This window comes from Anser cygnoides, chromosome 13, assembly GCF_040182565.1.
Source record: "Anser cygnoides isolate HZ-2024a breed goose chromosome 13, Taihu_goose_T2T_genome, whole genome shotgun sequence".
Classification (NCBI taxonomy): Eukaryota; Metazoa; Chordata; class Aves; order Anseriformes; family Anatidae; genus Anser; species Anser cygnoides.
Genome location: NC_089885.1, coordinates 4,374,777 through 4,394,031, shown reverse-complemented (window position 1 = coordinate 4,394,031; position 19,255 = coordinate 4,374,777). Strand labels below are relative to the sequence as shown.

Below are 19,255 nucleotides of genomic sequence, written 5' to 3'. Positions count from 1 at the left end.
GCCTTCCCCTTTCGCCGCCTCCCATTGGCTCCTTGCCGCCCCCAGCGATTTTCCAATTGGGCGGCGGCGGAGGGGGCTGTTGCTAGGGTCGCTCACGTCACGGTCCCGGCTTCCCCGCTCTGATTGGTGGCGGGGAGGGTTACATCAGCGGGGGGGGGGGGGGCTGACGTCATGCAGGGAGGGGCGTGACGTCATTTGGAAACAAGGTGCACTGAACGAGGCCGGCCGGCAGGGGGCGGCGGTGGCGGCCCTGGGCTGGGGCCCTGCCCTGGCTGCAGGGGGGGCAGGAGCGGGGTGCTGAGCCCGGGGGTGCTGAGCCCGGGGGTGCTGAGCCCGGGGGTGCTGAGCCCGGGGGTGCTGAGCCCGGGGGTGCTGAGCCCGGGGGTGCTGAGCCCGGGGGTGCTGAGCCCGGGGGTGCTGAGCCCGGGGGTGCTGAGCCCGGGGGTGCTGAGCGGGGGTGCCCCCCAGAGCCACCCCCATTCCTTGCCGAGGACCAGCCGGCCAACGCCGAGCTGCCCAGGACATGGGTCCAGAAGAAATGCCGGCCGCCCATCTCGTTCTCCAAGCACGGCCCAAAGACAGCGTGCTACAGCCGGCGGGCGCCATGCTGAGGGCAATCGAGGCTGGAGGTGTTGAACAGCGCCCAAGGGAACCCGCTATGGCCTCATGTCAGCCCAGCCCTGCTGGAACCATCACGTTTTCTACACAGAGTTCTTCAGAGACGCAAACACGGCGGTGCTGACTTGGTGGCAGCATCTCTTGAGAAGGCTGCTGGACTCTACTGGACTCCCCTGGCTGCAGCTTCCACGTGAACTCATCTCCTGCCCAAAACAGGAGGGAGCGCCCATACCAAGTCCAGTACGGGTCAGAATTACGAACGGTTGGCAATTAGTCACCTCTTAGAAAGATAACCTGCTCTGATAGCTTTTTTTTTTTTGCCCCCCCCCCCCCCCCCCCCCCCCCCCCGCGGAAATAATAAAAAGTTTCACTTTGTTTCATATTGCAATGTGCAAAATGAGGAAAAAAAAATCTTAAGGGAAGCCTTGTCATCTGAAGCATAACTTCTCCTTAGTACATATTTTATTCTAAAAGGCAATGGCAATAGAATAAATAGCATTCACAGACTTCTCAGACACATACAACCCTGTAAATCCCAGTGAAATTCTACAAACTGGTCTAGAATTTGCTTTAAAACTTAGCTTTTTACCCAAGAACTGCACCCCGTATTTGCTGATTTTTATTAATGCCAAACAGCAGATTTAATAATAGCTTTTGGTAACAAAGGCTATCTCGTGGTCAATACTGCCGTTCTAAAAGACGAAAGCATCACTTGCCTTTTAATCTAAGTCTTAGAAGGAAAAACAAGTCAGCGTTAACTCTGACTGCTACAAATTCACTCAAGAAAAATGCCAAAAGCCATCGTAATTTTTGGCCACCCAGCAGATTAAACTGGAAACATTACCTATTCTTAGCTCTGCATCAATATCTCAATTGTGTGATTAAAATAAGACAAAACACTTACTTTCAAGGGATTCAGTCTTCTTTATGGCAGACTATTGATTTAGAACTACACAGAAACAACACTAAAGTAGTAAATACATCTATATCCTTGGGAGCTGGCAGCAGGTATTTAAAAAGCAGTTTAAAAATAAATTTGCCTCAAATTCCTAACTTCTACCTAAACACACACATTACAAGGAAACCGTAGTGTGAGACAAGGCCCAGATAAAGTAAGAATCTCCCAACTACTACTCCAAAAGACAAATTCTGATTCTATCAAGTTGTCAAAAAACAGGTTGCAGGAAAACAACAAAATCCAGATGTGGATAAATATTGTGTGCATCTCTAAAAACCATTCTGCACAGCTAGCATACCTACATTCCAGACTGCCTCGCACAGAGGACCACTTCCCCAGAGGCTCTAATAGGCACTGCTGCTCCAATGTACTTGGAGGAATAAAGATTCAGAGCTTAACTAGCAGGAGAAACCAAGGACCGCTGTTGAGCCCCATCACTGATTTCTGTCACAATAGTAGTAATTAGTTTTCTTAAGTAGATATTAGCCTACTTTTACAGAAAAATGGCTGAAAGATGTGTATACTTATCAACTGACAAGAGAATATTTTAACTATGTGCTCTTGACCTAGAAATACGAACTATGTATACTTTCAGATTCTTCTCCATGATAAAAGTAGCACAATTAACTGAAAACAGCGTGACACTGTTTGAATTCATTTTATAGGAATGCTCAAGATCTGAGCTTTTGAATAATATAGATAATGTGCAATGAAACTCATTCTCTATTCATTAGAGAATAAGCATGATAAGAAATGAAAACAAATGACTGCTTACTCAAGAGCCTGAGTTTGTTCTTTTGCTGTTATTCCTTTCCCACTAATAAAGTTCAAAGTGGTGGTGTGGAACCAATTCAGCAGTAGTTTGTATTCAATAGTTGAAGCTTTTCAACATGAGAAAGCAGTAAATATCAGGGTACAATAGAGAAGACAAGTGCCAGTACTTTTCCAAATCATTTGTGGGAATTAATTTCTCACAGCAGATGAAATTCTAACCTCTTAAAAACCACATACACACATTCAGCATGTGATTTATGGGTAAAGACCTGTTAGTTTTTAAAATGCACTATCAGAAACCATAGCTAATAAACCATGTAGAACTACAGATGATTATTTTCTTCCCACAGTTTGCATACAAGATGATCTAGCATAATATGATGGAGCAGCATATCCAAACAAGCCTATGAAATTCAGGCACCTGGTTTTCCCTGAATGTTCCAAAGCATTTAGGAAGTAGAACAATTGACCTTCTTCAGCACTTCTAAAAAACCCTACTTCGATTTGTCAGGAATATAGATCATCGATAGAAGTGTACTGTCACACTTACTTTTACACCTTTTAACTAGGCTCAGAATGGGTAAGAAGTCCAATAGTTGTGACTAGATAACTTTTCAAGCCTCCAGGCAGCCATCGTCTTGTAATCCCCAAACACGGATGGCTATCCTGTTACCTGCCAAAAGGTTTAACACATTCTTACACTCGTGTTTAAACGCATACCTTAATCATGTGATTGCTTATACACATCTAGCCATGCAGACATCATCAGCCGTGGGATGATGAGCACCAAACCATACACAGCATACAAACCTAAGCATATTTTCCATCTTATTGTAGGACTGTAGACAGCCACGCCCCTGAATGGCATGCGCTTCTGAAGCTCCTTTGTAAAAGGCCAGATATGAGGAATGGTTATCAGGCACCACTACTAAGATGTTCTCTGAACACTAGTATGGTTTTAAAACAGGAGCTTCCAGTAATCCATGGATTAACAAAATACATTATCTAGATTAATCCAATTTGATTTACTCACTTGCTTTGGGCTCACTTTGTCAGAGAACTGCTTTAATTTTAGCTGTTCCCAAAATACTACAAAATACACCACAGCATCTTCTCAAAAGTAGAAAAAGCAGCAATCTTCACAGCCAGCCACATTTTAAAACCGCACAGTCCATTTGCAAATACAGACTATACCATTTTCTGCTTTTATTAAAATAAATGTTCTCTAAAAGGTGAGCTTTTAGTTATTTCTGAGCTGTTTAATGGCTCACTTGGTAAAGGAGATGGCCTCAAACACCCAGTTTTGGCATTTCAGTTTTCTAATGCATTGCTTCTTCCACCTTTGTTCTACTGGTCTAGAAATGTGGTATACTAGCCAGTCAGGCAAGATGCATGTGCTGACGGGCCAAAATAATCACCGTGTCCCAAATATAGCTGGCTATTGCCTCAGCTGCTGTACAAGCCAAACAGTTTTTTCTACGATTGAACGCTCTCTGAATCTGCTACAGGTTTGTGGAAGCACTCAATCATCCTCTGCTCAACTACCACACCTGTCCCCTTCTCCTTGCGCTTCATCTTCAGCCTAGAGAGCAGAAAAAATGTTGGGAAAAAGTAAGCATTGTTTTAATTTCACACATCAACATGGGAATAGAAGAAAATCCATAATACTCGTAACAGGTATACCACCTTAAATGAAGTCCAACATGTCCCCACCATCCAACAACATGATGCACAACTGTTTAAAGTTGGTCCATATATGACTGAATGCTTTTTAGAGAAATAGAATACAAGACACATCACATCAAAAAAATCTGAAAGCTTAGGAAAACAACATTACTTCTTTACAATGAGACTGTAAATCACTTTTGCCTGCACAGCTAACAACTGAAGTACGACCAACCAGCCTAAAGGTTTCTTGGAAGCACTCTCAAAATACCAAAAGGGCAGAAAAGCAAACAACAGCTATAGCAGCCCAGAATTGTTCCAGGCAAATCCACAGTGCTCATTAGATTCCACCTCTGCAAACATTATCTGTCTAGGACTCCAAGAAGCCAAGACTTAGCTCAGGACAGCTGTCAAAGACAAGTGAAAAAACATGCAACCTTTATGGCATTAGCTGACTACATGAAAAGACCTCTATTAACGTCACTTTGGGCTGCAGTTTCCTGCATAAACACCATAATATAATACAATGCACTGTTAATCCAGTCTACTCAGCCATATTCAGGTTATTTACTATATGCAAACACTTATTAATACATCGAAGCAACAGTAGAAGAAAATGGATGCTGTTTTTTGTTTTATGATGATATTAAAGAGACAGAGGAGCATCAATTAGATTAAAAAAATTTATTGAAAGTTGTCCAAAATCCAGCCAAGCACACATTTTATCCATTCCACTAGGACTTTGCATTCTGTATGGCATCAAAAAAATGCATCTCACCAACAAGTTGAAATGTCAAACAACTAAATTAGCAAAGTTAAGGCACTTGAGCACTGTGTTAATTTAGCAAAATTGCATAAGAAAAACATTCTACTCTGAACAATATAGTCCTTTTTGAGCTTAAATCTAAAGTGGCCAAATCCTATAACCCCTTGAGACAGGAGAGAGGCAGAAGCAGAAGACATTTTCCTCTGACTAGAAACCTCCAAGGCCACCATAGTCTACAAGAGGGAGTATTACTGATATAGGCCACAGATTTCCTGTAGTACAGATGCTGAATTACACAACAGTGGGGGCTGAGGCACAAGGTCTTCTATTCGAGAATCCTTAAGACAAAGCACCTTTGTGAGATGAGAGCGCAAAAAGCACATCCGTTCAACTGTAAGGCTAACAAATCTTTCCTGGAGTAACAATATTTATCCTGGAATTGGATAGCTCTGCCCAGTCCCACGTCCTCCCAAGTACATAAGGCTGAAACAAAACGTGGAGAAAACAGAGACCGTGAGAGCTTAAATAGTGACCAAAATCTGACACCAGGTGGTTTGAGCAGTAACTTTAAAGCCAGTTAGCAACCTGTAATTCACATGACAGATAATCAGTTAACTTTGAAATCAGCCTTTCAGTTTTGTTTTTTGGTTTTTTTTTTTTTGGGGGGGGGGGGGGGGGGGAAGCGTGGATTGCTATGTGAATATTTTTTCAGCTCTAAGCCAGTGCTTACAAGCTAATTCATGTAGTTTCACTATTTGGCAAAGAAAGTTTTTAATTAATAATTAAACAAGTTGCTCTATAACAAGTAGGGACTTCAAACAAATCAAGAACAGCAGAGTTTATCATATTTTCATAATTTAGTGGGGGGAAAACAAACAAATGCACCTAGTTGTTTGTTTTTTTTTTTCCAGTCCTGAATATCAACTATAAAACTCATTAGTAGAACACCCTGTGAAATGTTAATTTAAGTTTTTATGAGTCATTTCTACATGAAGAATTCTTCCTTCATCTGTGAAGCGATCTCTTGCGTCATACAGCAGTTCAGTGCTCTTCTCAACATTCAGATCCAGCTCTAGGACACGCACATACCATAACGGAATCTGAAGTATGCTCAGAGGGTCACACACAGACAGAAGGAAGAGATATGCAGGTACGTGAGGAGGTTTCATCAACCATGAAAAGGCGTTACAGAAAAGCTACCGTCACCTGTTACGTGTGAATAAGTAGTAAGTATTTGAGGGGAACAAAACCATGAAAAACAGATTATCCAACTGAATTTAAAGTACTGTTTCTGGTTAGTCTAAGGAAACATAGTAGTTCTAAACACAAAGTTCTGAACTTCGTTAGATTCAAAGTTGTTTCAGAAGATGTAAAGCTTATGAGAGAGATTGCATTCTTAATACTCTGTCCTTCAGAGCACATTGCTTGTTTTATTTAAGGCACTACACGTTGTCTTTGGTTCAGTGTTTAACTATCTCATTCAGTGTAAAGAGAGGTAGCATGAACCATACATATTGAGCTCTTCCGTTCCATCCCACTCAATTTCAGAGCCACCGCCTTTCTGATGTTACATTCTGGAATCCTTTAACTCATTAGGAAACTGCAAGGAAAAAAAGAATGCTTATTAATTCTATAAGAAACAAAGTTGTACAACATTCTATTTAGCTTTCACATATACCTAGAAAATCAGAACGAGAAACTGGGCCTGCTGCAGCTAAGATATAAATAGCTGTGGAGAAAACCACTTAAAAGCAAGCCTTCTAGTACGTCTAAAGCCAGAGCAACCACATTGTGCCTTCTACAAACTTAGAAGTAGTATGTAAGACCACAGCATAGAACAGAATAAAGGCCAATCAGTTATTCAACAAGGAAGAAACTCAGCTCTCTTCTGGTCTTACAGATGTCCTAGTGACTAACACATTTTATTAATGAGATATTCACAAACGCAAATGATCTGACTTCTGCCTAAGCAGTTACCCAGCCTGTGGATATAAAGAGATTGCAACAGTGGATTCATAGGATTCCTTAATACACATCATGGATGCTTTTGAGGAGTCAACAGAAGAACATCGAGAAGTACAAAAGGCTTTTTGAGCAGAATTTCAGTATTGACATGAAAATATTGGGCTGGCATCACACACTGCAACCGTATGCACTTTGCTAAGGGCTGTTAGACAAGAGCACGAGATGTTTCACAGTGAGTTAGAGCAGCTGCCCTTGAACCTCACAGTTATGATAACAGCCAATAATTTCAGGAATTATAAACTAACTTCAGACCTCTGGCTTCACCACGGCTACAGCCGAAACGTACACTCCCAGTCTCAGAAAGCAAGATCACTGAAGAAATACTGGAACTGAAAATAAATAGTGAGGAGAATGATTTTAATTTTAGCAACCGGCCTTCTGCCTGAACCTCACTGCTTGAATCTAATCCAGATGAGATTGCTCGTGGTGATTGGCGTTAATCTGTAATAAGTAGAAATCTTGTGAAAATACATCTTCCATGTCCTTGTGTTATTACAAACTCACATGAACCCACCGATGTTCTCTGCATATACCCGCAAGGTAACCTGTCATGACAACTTCTCCGAGAAACAGGACCATGTTTGCCTCTGGAAACTAGGATCAGCTTTCCAGACACATTAAACTCTTGGCAGAAGCTGAGATGGTTAGAAGCTGGCCCCTCAAATGTACTGATTCCTTCAAAAAAAACTAAACCCGGTAAAAACACCCAAGACACCTGCACCTATCAATAAATAAATAAACAAACCACTCAATGAAGAGTGCTAGACTCCTTACAGAAGCAGTTGTGGAATATAGGCAGCTTTAAATATCAGTATGAGAATAGAAATATTTTGTATGCATAATGGCATGAAAAGGAATGTACTGCAATCCTGGCTCTGGCCAGACTGAAAACAGTGTTATCCACCAAATGCTGTGTTTCTGGTCATTGTATCAGCCAATATTGCTACTCTTTGAGAAGCAAGGGAGCATTTTTTAAAGAGTATTTCCCACCAAACTAGATGGCAGGAAAAAAAAAGTGCTTTGCTTCTTTCTCCCTTCTGACTTACATTAACATTACCAGACAAGGAAATACCAGCCTACAGGAACAGATTCATTCATAAATCCAGGTAAAAACTTCTATTATTTTTTCTCAATCTTTATGCCAGTATTTTTATTTTCTCCATTCTCTACAAAGCAGACTGCAGTGATGTATAGCTGCACTGCAATGCACACGAGAACAACAACCAAAGCAGCAGCAAAGCTGTACCTGTACGGGTATCCGTGGTATTTTGATCTGAAGACGGAGAGCAGCCAACTGAAGAACAACACCACCAAGCCAATACCAGCTATACACATGACTGCAAGAGACGCAGAGTAAGATTATGGCAGTGATAGCTCTCTCCAAAAACACCATGGCAACTGGGGTTTTTAAAAGCTTTCTGCAATATTTACAAGTTTGGTTAGATGAAACCTTTATTATAATCCCTTAGAAGAAGTCAGAAGGCCAACAGTCCTGGCTCGTATCAGAAATAGAGTGGCCAGCAGGACTAGGGAAGCGATTTTCCCTCTGTACTGGGCTCTGGTGAGGCTGCACCTCAAATACTGTGTTCTGTTTGGAGTTCCTCACTACAAGAAGGACATCAAGGCGCTGGAGCATGTCCAAAGGACAAAGAAGCTGGTGAAGGGTTTAGAAAAAAAGTCTTATGAGGAGCAGCTGATGGAACTAGGGTTGTTTAGCTTGGAGAAGAGAAGGCTCAGGGAAGACCTTACTGTACTTTACAATTACCTAAAAGGAGGTTGCAGCGAGGTGGGGATTGGGCTCTTCTCTCAAGCACCAAGTGATAAAGACACAGGGAAATGGCTTCAATTTACACCGGGGAGGTTTATGTTGGATATTAGGAGGAACTTCTTTACTTAAAGGCTTGTAGGGCATTAGAATAGAATAGGGAAGAGGTCGAGTCACCATCCCTAGAGGTTTTCAAGAAACATGTAGATGTAGAACTTAGTATGATTTAGTGGTGGATTTGAATACTAGGCTAAAAGGCTGAACTAGATGATCTTAGAGGTCTTTTCCAACCTGAATGATTCTATGAAATATATCAACATTAATTTTCTTTCAAATTCCTACTGTAAGTCAATTTTATACCATCAGTTTAAGAGGAAAAAAAAAATCAGTCCCTTCTTCCCTCCCTTACTAACAAAATGGTGTGAGGCATCTTTACATCTTCCTTTCTCCCCAGACTGCTTTGAATTCTGCTGAGTAACTCCAAATGCTGGTGAAATAACCAAGGATTCACTTGTACTTAAAGGTGGAAAGTATATGCACACATGCATGCTATGGTACGCATTCCTGGAGTAAAGCAGAAGTGTTTCACTTCTCTCCCACCAGAAGTCCAAGTGTACCAATGAAATATGAGAAGAACTCAAACTACTGCTGCTGCTTCTGCTGCGAACAGCAGCAAAAGAAAAAAAAAGTTATTGAGCCTCAGATATACAACTCGTGTGGGACCTGCCTGCACTTTCGGATTACATACCCCTAATTAATAGCAGTGGAAAAGAAAAAAGATAGATCCACGTACTCCAAACTGGAAATAATTCCTGTTCTGACAACTGCAAGGTTGAAGGACCCCGAATAACATTATTTGCTGGAAACTAACAGGAAAATATAAAAAAAATCAAAAAAATCAGCTGATATTCACAATAAAAACCCCAAAGTGTAAAGGCATTTTTATTAAATATCATATCAAAAATCTTTATGGAATCTAACAACTCTTGATAGAAAGACAAGTATTAGTACTCACTTTTTCTTTTCCCCACATCCAGGTCAGAAGTAGCAGCTTCATGGAGGAGAACCATTCCTAAAGTAACACCACCATCTACAGACACTGTTTAAGGCTAAATCAACAAAACACACTAGCCTTAATACAACACACTCACTCCTCCTTTCTTATGTTAACTCCCACCCCATAGCTGGGAAATTAACACTCACTGGAAAAATTAATGGCTTTCTGGACAACAACAGGTCGGGGGGAAGAAGCAAGTTGAAAGTTACTCAATAATTGACAACATCTAAGAGAAAATAGACAAAGTTTCAAGTACAAACCAGAAGACACAGTGATACATCCTCTGCTATCTTTACTCAGCTAATAGAATAAATAAAATGCATGCAATATTTGATCTAATGTGGTGACTTTCAAGTAGAAATATTTCAGTCTTTTCTAATTCTTCAATTAAAGGAAACTTAAGTCCCCTTCTAAATGGAGTTTTCCAGTATTAATCATTAAAAAAAATCTTTGATAAAGAATACAGAGTTGAAAACTCCCCCCCGCACACACCAGTGTACTTAAACATCAATTGCTTACTTTATATTGATGAATTAAAAAGGAAAAACAACAAAAATGCATCTCTTGCTGAAATTTAGATATTAAGATCTAAGAGAAAACGAAGAAAGCAGCTGAAGTCACTCAGTTAAAGAACCTTGCTCTTGCAACAGAAGGAACTCGTTAACCACAGCAGAGCACTGAAGAGGACAGGTACTTTGAAAGAAGTTTTGAAATGAGACAGTTTAAGTGAGAAGCTGGTTGATGCGTCTGTAGTAAGTCTGCAGATATGTATGCTTGGGTACCATAAAATGTAGACAATTTGGGACACTGGAGCCGCAAGGCCAAAAAACAGGATTAAATAAAAGAGAGATAAAATAAGGCACAGGCTGATACAGGTGGCAAGACAAGGAAGAAGGGCTTGATTCAGAGATGACTCTAGGTACAGATGATTTCAGAGTACTACTGACACTCAAAAGAAACACTTTTATACAATTGAGAAATGAAAAAACTCAGCCAGCAAGATTCTGCTTGCCTCTCTTAATGGCTTAATACCAGCATGGAAAAATCCTGACTTGTTAGCATTAAAAAGAGCTAAAATTAAAAACAGAGAAGGTAAGCAAAGAAATTAAAGAAGAAACACCAGTAACAAAGGAAAGAATTCAACACCAAAGCAAGAATTAAGTGAGACTGAAGAGACAAGACATGTAGAAAAGAACAGGGACTGTCCTGAAGAACCTTACAATGCCACTAGGATCCACATTTTTAATGTTATCCAGTTCGGTCACTGAGCAAGGCAGAAGTTAGAGAGAAAGCAGTAAATGTTTTTCTGTTCAGCTTAAAGATCACTGTCATTAGAAAGGCATAGCTGTCAACACAGAAAGGCTCTACAAGCTTCTGCTCAGCATTAGGTGACAGATACGAGCCTTGACAAAATGCTCTCAATAAAAGAGGCAGCAGCATAAGCTAACAGAAAAATTGTCACCACCAACTTGCATCTCAGGAAGAAGGATACTAAACAGAAGAACAATGTGCGTTTCTGCAACAAATTGGGCTTGGCTGCTTCCATGGATATAGCTCTGTAAGAGACAAAGAGCAATTGAATTTTAGAAAGACTGGAGTCAACTTTGAAACAATTAACAACAGCTATTGAGCTGGGAACTGGGTTTTGCAGTGTCTCTTTCAGGAGACAGAAAAGAAGTTGTAGTGTGAATCTGTTGTATATCAATTTACGTTATTGGTTGTGCAGCAATTTATTTTGCAGCAGCATCAGAAATCCTTCTCCTACTGCATGTAAACAGCCCAAAGTACCGTACAGATTATAATAACAGAAGTGCAGCTACAACCTTCGTGATCCAGATTGCCTGTTTGACAGAGCAAAATACCACATTAATACACGCTGCCTTCCAAGTCTGAGCCATACCCTGACTTGGATCCTTATTCTACATATATCGCTTCTCAGTTCTGGGACTGTCTCTTCAACTTGCACATGAACCCTACTCACTTGGCTCCAGTGCCCAACATTTGAAATCTTTTTCATGGCATCACAGTAAAAGGAACACCACTACCAACATCCTTTAAGCTTTACTCTTCGGCCTTTGTATTAAGATCAAAAAGGGTTAGGAATAAGTTAAACAGAAGTTTAATACAAAACAAAAAGAAGAAATGCTTCCAAGAAAACATTTCAAAGATGAGAACTTCTACTCTAAGCTGGCTCAGACAGGTTTGTTTCTTCTTTGTTACAAGTCTACCAACTGACTTAACAGAAAGTTCAAAATTTGTGAAAGTTAAAGACTACTGTTGTTCAGTCCCTTACGGGAAGCTCTACTTCACTATGATTGCGATGTAATATCCAAGTAGAAAAACACATTTCATAAGCAGATTGACTTTTAGTGGAAGAATACAGAGGGCCTGACCCACCTAACCAGGCGTGAAAGGCCATCTCACTAAATTAATTCCTAGCAAACTGCACAAGAAGAGCCAATACACTGTGTGTACCTCAAGAGATGCAATGCTCTTGGCACATACAGACTACTCTTACAGTGCATCTCCTTCTGTATTATGTGCAGGGCAGTGTATCAAGACATGCTAAAACTGATTTTTCCCCAATAACAAGATTTTATGGGTCTAAGATCAGTAGACATTAGTTTACCTTGAGAATCTCAAAGCAAGGTGTTTTGTATGAAGTCGTTACACAGGTGTATGAGCTAGAGAAGACCATGAAATATATGAAATCGCCAAGTTCAACAATAGCACTGTTGAGCATGTAAGACCTAACAGACACCTTCATTTTGCATTTAGTAATTTAGAATGATTTTTCTTCAGCACTAGAGGTACTATACATATATACACATACATATATGTATATAAAATACATATATATATGTATTATGTTCAAGACAGGGGAGAGCAGTATCACAGGTAAATAAATGCTGCAAAGAAAACACGAAAACAAATAGGAATGGTAAGAGATGGCAGAGATCAACTCACTTAAAATAACCTACCTTCAGAAACTAAGAAAAAGCATTCTCATCATCCTGCTTCCAAAACCTACTACTTTTTTGTTAAATATATATACACCTTTATACTTCGGGGGAAGATAGAGAAAAACAGGAAAGATGAAATAAATGCTTACCTTAGGTTCTGAAGCGGGGGGAAACCCCTATCCCAAACATCTTGTTAGCAAACAGTTTTGGTGACTCTGTATGCTATCCTCTTTACCCTAGAGCATTATTTAAGGATCTTCTTAGCTTTCTGCAATCACTAGAATAATCAATGTCTCCACAAAAAGTCCCCAAACTCTCTGGGTATTAAAACAGCAAAAATATACTCCAAGGCAACACTTCCAAACCAGGCTGTCCTGTTTTCTGCAGAGTACCATCCATATGATGACTAATGCTTTACGGCATGGAAACCACTTCAAGCTGTTTCCAACATGAAGCGGAGCATATTGCTAGATAGTAAATTAATCATCATATTTCCAATCTGATTAAGAATTGCTTATTCTTAATCTGGCTCCCAAACTGCTTATTGCTGAACGCAGAAAGCAATATAGCTAAAAAAAACCCTAGACAGTGTTTGTCCTTACCCTTCAAACATCACAGAGCTAACAACATCAGTCTTATAGAATTAATCAATCACTGAACTAAAAATCGTAGCAATCACCTTCCTCTCAAGATGGAATTGGAGATAACCATTATCATACAGCAATGACACAACAGATTATTCGATTTTGGATTAAGATCGGTATTCTGTGATTGCTTAGTAGCAAAATAACTTGAGCTGCAAATTACCTACAAAACCCCTCTCTCGTGGGTATATTTTAAGAGGAGGCAGATCCTCTCTGAACCAAAACTGAAGCTAAGTTGCCTTGCTCACGGCAGGACAGGTTAGCCTCATTGACTTAGTAACAGTGCAGATTCTATTCTTGGCTTCTTTCTGACTTGCCTCTTTTAGTATCGAATTTTAATCAGTAGAAATATAATAAAAATGTAGAAAAGTAGATAAAAAGAGACTTACCACTTGTCCTGTATGGGGATTCTTATGAGCATAGGGTGGCCCTCTAATGTGGTTCCACATCTGGCCTGACGTCATTGCTAATACAAAACACTGAAAAGGAAAAAAGAAACAATAATCCATAAGGATTTTTTCCACCCGATTTCCTTTTCCTTTCATAGTAAGAAGTACTTAAGCTAAGCACCATCCTATCTTTCACTAGTAATAAAAGTAGGTAACCAAGCATCAACTGAGCTGAAAAGACAGAGATCAAATTATAGTATCAGACTACTAAAAAGAGAAGCTAAGTGCACCTCATTTTCTTCTAGCATGTTTAAGCTTCTTTAAATACAATAGCTTTGAAAGATTTGAATTGCTATGAAACTCATATGACAACAGGCAGACAAGAGCTAGAATTACTCACCAAAGCAGCAAATGCCCAGCCAGTTTTGTTGTACAGAAAATCCAGATTGCTTCCACGCAAATACACAAGGCCTCCAATGACAGCCAGCAGCAGTCCTAACATCAACGGTCCAGCGTAGTTTGGTGGCCTTATCACACGAATCTACACAAAGAAGATCCGTTATTTTACCTTAACAGCATTATATATTATATCCTTACTCCTAACACAAAAACACATTAGAGTGGAAAAAATATAAACACAAAGAACATCCCCACAACTTTGTGTATAATAATTCTGACTAAAGAAGTAGGTAAAGCTTCTTCTCCCTTTACTGGTTTATGCACCATCACCTTACCTACTACTTGAAAGACTGTTTTCCTTTAACAGGAGAAGAAAAAGGAGGAAGTAAGGAGATGAGTTTTACCATGTTATTAAACAGAGAATTACACAAAATATTGGAATATGGGGTAAGGAAGATTTAAGATGTAGCATCACAGAATCAGAGTGGTTGGAAGGGACCTTAAAGACCACCTAGTTCCAACATCCTTGCCACATGCAGTGACAACTTCCACTAGACCAAGCTGCCCAAAGCCCCACCCAACCTGGCCTCGCATGCTTACAGGGATAGATTATATAGACAAAAGCCAGTTGGAGTATCTAAGAGTAGGCTTATCAACAAAACACAATTACTTCATATTTTGGGTATTTTGTAGCCAGAACATGTAGTGAGTGCTGCAGAGCTGCTGGTGGGTAAAGTCTTAGTATACATGTATAACTACACACACTTACATTGACATCAGTCCTGTCAGCCACCCAACGAGCAAGCTGCTCAGCTGCAAAGCCGCGCACCTGAAGTTCATACGTGTCACCCCGTTTAGGCTTCCCTTTAGCAGGAAAATTAATGAAGGTTGGAGCAGAATTCATGTTTAGCTGTATTTAGAAAATTCACAGAAGACACAGCACCATGAAAGGTCTACTTCACAACACGCTTCCATTTCATCTGCATGGTGCAACAGTCACCAAGTCAATCAGAAAGAACAACTATTCAATTAACATATTTCACAATGACTTTAAAAAAGTATACAGCACACAGTAACTCGCACTTCCATACCTCATAAAAACAGAACAGACAAGAATTTGATCTAAGACAGTAATCAATAAGCTCCTGTAAATTCCCTCATATGTTCCATGCCGTTTCCTCTCTTAAGCATCAGAAACAACTTTTTTGATCTCTACCACTAGGTGTCCTGGATGCCTCTGGGGAAAACAAGACATTACTACTTTTTTTTTTTTTTTTTTAAATTGAGCATACTTTCTAAAGTGATCGACATTTCTTCATTAGTACTCAGATCTGTAGCTACCATTTCAAAAGATCCAATCCAGTTAGTAGGAGACAAGAGTAAAAAAACAGAAATAGTTTTTAAAATGAAGTTCCGTCATCTTTTCCTAATGAAGATACTTCCCCAACACTGTTTTGCCCATAGCATTTCAGTTTTTACTTTAATCTGTTTGTTCTATAAATACTACTATTTAGAGAGGAACCTACAAAATAAGAATACATACAATAATATGTGAAGGCCATAGCTTAGTGTTCCATCAAAAATTAATTCATTCTGGGAAAAAAAATCTAACAAGAATGTTAAAAAATTCCATGTCTCCTTTCTAAAACTTCCATTTAACAAAGTACCATCACCTAAATTAGGTGACTTTTAAATACTGAGGCAAGCATCTCCTTAAAAAAAAAGTTACAATTTGCAAAACTGTGATTAATTATTAATTCTATCATTCCATGCACATTTGCAATTGTTGTTCTAGATTTTTTTTTAATCTTGTTATATAGTCTTAGTAGAAGAGCAAAAGAAGTCTCCAATTCTGAAAGCCTAATCGACCACCCCCTAGTTATACAAAACTTTTATATCCAGTCCTAAGGAGTTCAGTGTTTTCTATCTTACTTCTTCCTGTATTTTGAGCAATTCTATTAAAAATGACACTGCAAGTTATTACAGGAGACAGATCCAGAGAAAAGTCAGACAAGCTAATACACTCCTTAAACCTATTCCACATTTGTCAGTGCTGTTAATACTACTACCAAAATGCTGCTGCTCTCTGCTCTTCAATTTTCTTCTGTATCAGTGGTAGCTTTTAACTTTTCAATTTAGTCACTGTGATACTATACAACTTAAGTCATTGTAATACATTTTGTATGGTTTGTATGGTTTTTGTATGGTTTTACCCTCCAACGCATGAGCTAAAAATAACATTAAGAGATAAAAAAAAAAAAGAACTTTACCATCTGAAACACATCTGAGCCTTCATCAAAATCAACCATAGCAAAAAAGATCTTATTGGTAAATGCACTGGAGTATCGCCAGGAGTTTGCCAGAATCTGGTATTCCTCATCAGCCTGCCTGTAAAAACACGCAAAGTGAGAGGCTCTATCATGTGTGAGCTCAAAACACAAACTACAGAACAGTTTTAAGACCTGTAGCCATCCACCCCCTTAACAGGAGCATCTCACCCACTCCTCCATGTTTATTTTCTCATGTTTAACAAAAGAAAAATTGAGGTCAGGTATTCGCCTAACAATCAAAGCATATGCACTTTTTTTTTAACGTAAATATAAAGTGCAAGTTTCGTTGTGTCCATAACAAGAAGCAGTGCTAACCATGGAAAACAGACACGCAATCCAGTAGATCACAATTTGCTAAACCTTGGAACACTGAAACAAACACAAGCACACCCACTTTTCTGTGTCAGAAGATAGCAAACTAATTAGTATGGTAAAAAAGTTATCTTCTGATATCTATTTGAACCTTATCACCCCCAGATTAATACATGAAGGCCTTAATATATTTAAGGATCCAGCATATTATCAGTGTAAACAAACATCAGTCAACATTAATTAACAGCAACTTTTAGCCTGCAAGGCCAGCAGTAATTCTGCAAACATTTCCTCAGCAGCTCACGCCAGGAAAGCTGCGTTTCCACCCTCTCTCCAGAAGCCTACCAACAAAAGTATTTTCTCTGCATAACGTCAGTTATTTCAAGAGGAGAATAAATAATTAAGGACTATGCTGTTTTCCCACATACATATCACACACATTCCCACCAACAACTTCAAAGATAACCCTCGTATAATGGGCGTTAGTATCTTCCTCCTGTGCACATGAAAGTTTCACCCTCTTGTTAAATTTAATGTCCTACAAAGCATATGATGACTTTCAAAACCAAGATTACGAATTAAGCCCATACTTGCACACGACACATTGTCTGTGAGGCTGAAGAGCGGTGAACATCACAATCACAGAGTAATTTCTGGGTGGTGCCTTCACAAAGCGTCGAAACTTGTCTCCGTTCATTCGAATTACAGATCTTTTACTAGCCCACTCCATCAGCTGGTTCACTTTTTCTGATAATACCATCTGAAAACAAAGCCAGAGAAATATTGCTGAGGTTTTGGTGTGTTTTATTTCCTCCAATCTCTTACAGCACAGACTTGAAGGTCTGTATTTTTACTGTAACAAACTGCTGCACACTATTCATTAAGAATAACGACAGCGTGATGGGATGCTTCATAAAGAGTCTCAAAGGCATTCACAGAGCCTCCTGACAATCACATTAATGATGCTCATTTACTTCAAGCACTAATGTGGCTGTCAGCTCAGAAGTACTTTCTCACAGTGCTAACGATAAGATTTATTTTAGCCACACAAAGCACCCCAAACCTAGTCTTGTTAGTATTTATTTGATATGAAGCATCACACTTGGGGGAGATTTCAAAACTCAAGAAGTGGAGCAAGTGCTAGTGCTGGAAGCACTACGAAAAGGAGCTCAACATTTAATTTTCAGGATAGATATAAGAAAAAAAAATGATTCTGTACATGCTTGCAAAACTCATGAGTGCACAATACGTTCTCCTTTAAAAAAAGAAAAAAGCAAAGAGTGTTATAATGTCATACAAGAAGCATAATTAACAGAAACTCAGCATTTACCACAAGCTACGTTTGTACTTCTTGTGAGCACTCTCAGGAACAAACATGTTTTGGTAAATAACCAACTACCCTTCACTGGCTTGAAACATATACATACATACAGGAAACCTTTAAACCCTGAGAAGGAAGCATGGAGAAATAAGTGGTATCTTCGCGACTACAACCAGAAACAGCTATCTAAAGCCCTCAGTAAACCCTGAACCCCTCAGGGCTCCCCTCAGGGCTCCCCTCAGGGCTCCCCTCAGGGCTCCCCTCAGGGCTCCCCTCAGGGCTCCCCTCAGGGCTCCCCTCAGGGCTCCCCTCAGGGCTCCCCCCCTCCCCCCGCCCCTCACCTCCTTCCGCTTCTGCCCCGCCGCGCGCGGCCCGCCGCAGGCCGCCAGCAGCAGCAGCGCCAGCACCCCCAGTGCCGCCATCGCTGCCCCTCGCTCCCACCGGCGGCTCGGCCCCGCCCGGCCGCTTCCTATTGGCTACAGCGCCTGCCCGTGCCTGGCTGCCGGGTTTCGATTCCCTGACGCCGCTGTCAGTAGGGCTGCTGTTGGCCAATGGGAAGGAAGCAAGCTGGAGGCGTGTGATTGGCGGGCGGGCGGGCGAGGAGCGCTGAGGGGAGGGAGGGCGTCGCGACATGGCGGCGGCGGTCCCTCCGGGGTATCGTCGTGTCTTGTCGTGAGGCTGCCGTCAGACCCCGCGTCTCCTGCGTTAAACACCACAAAGCGTCGCCCTGCTACAGCGTGCTCGGGCTGCGTGGTGTGGGGTTTGTGTTCCGCCCGTAACTGTCCACCTCTCCCTCAAAAACCCCACAAAAGAAACACAGAATAAAACCACGAGGAGCTGGTTAGTGTATGAAAAATGGGGGGTAAAATTATTAAGTCGCTTGGCAAAACGGTCGGTGGGGTCTCAAACGCCTCCGGTATTCACGCTCTGTGTGTGTGTGCTCGGGGGCGTCTGCGGAACAGAACGCCGCTCTGGCGCAGCGAGCCAAATCTTTTTTTTTTTTTTTTTTTTTTTTTTTTTTTTTGCGCTAAAAACCTTCTCCCTTAGCTTTTTAGGTCTTCTAGGGATTCAAATTTGTGGAGGTAGACCGAAAAAAAGTTAGAAAAAAGTTGTGTCAGAAGTGGGATTCGAACCCACGCCTCCATACGGAGACCAGAATACCCAGCGTCGCGGGAAGGCGGGGATGCCTTGAGTCTGGCGCCTTAGACCACTCGGCCATCCTGACACTGCGACAGCAGCTGCCGCGCCGAGCCACTTAGTCCTTTCGTC

General features: G+C 40.7%; 1 protein-coding gene and 1 non-coding gene across 4 annotated transcripts; both read right to left on the bottom strand.

Moving 5' to 3' along the window:
* Positions 1-5,450: 5,450 nt before the first annotated feature.
* MAGT1 (magnesium transporter 1) lies at positions 5,451-18,485 on the bottom strand. Of its 3 annotated transcripts, none has more exons than XM_048070671.2 (10): positions 18,328-18,485; positions 17,256-17,425; positions 16,294-16,411; positions 14,793-14,933; positions 14,025-14,165; positions 13,625-13,714; positions 11,121-11,184; positions 9,587-9,661; positions 8,053-8,143; positions 5,451-6,381 (listed from the first exon to the last, which is right to left on the bottom strand). In XM_048070671.2, the coding sequence occupies exons 1-10, from the start codon at positions 18,406-18,408 to the stop codon at positions 6,366-6,368; spliced, it is 987 nt and encodes a 328-aa protein (XP_047926628.1). In that variant the 5' UTR covers positions 18,409-18,485; the 3' UTR covers positions 5,451-6,365. The 3 variants fall into 3 exon arrangements, with proteins under 3 accessions (XP_047926628.1, XP_066860894.1, XP_047926629.1); XM_067004793.1 differs by lacking the exon at positions 18,328-18,485 and adding an exon at positions 17,996-18,015; XM_048070672.2 differs by lacking the exons at positions 5,451-6,381; positions 8,053-8,143; positions 9,587-9,661; positions 11,121-11,184 and adding an exon at positions 12,500-12,827.
* A 613-nt stretch (positions 18,486-19,098) lies between these two features.
* On the bottom strand, positions 19,099-19,211 carry TRNAL-CAA (transfer RNA leucine (anticodon CAA)). Its single transcript has 2 exons — positions 19,174-19,211; positions 19,099-19,144 (listed from the first exon to the last, which is right to left on the bottom strand). It is a non-coding gene; the product is annotated as a tRNA-Leu (tRNA).
* Positions 19,212-19,255: the final 44 nt, after the last annotated feature.

Excerpts from the sequence above, each read along its gene's own strand:
- MAGT1 (XM_048070671.2), bottom strand. The coding sequence starts at position 18,408 with ATGGCGGCACTGGGGGTGCTGGCGCTGCTGCTGCTGGCGGCCTGCGGC. Across the intron at positions 13,715-14,024 it reads GCTGGGCATTTGCTGCTTTG|TGTTTTGTATTAGCAATGAC; the intron begins GTGAGTAATTCT and ends TTTCCTTTTCAG. Across the intron at positions 9,662-11,120 it reads GCACATTGTTCTTCTGTTTA|ATGGTGGTGTTACTTTAGGA; the intron begins GTATCCTTCTTC and ends CAGTGTCTGTAG.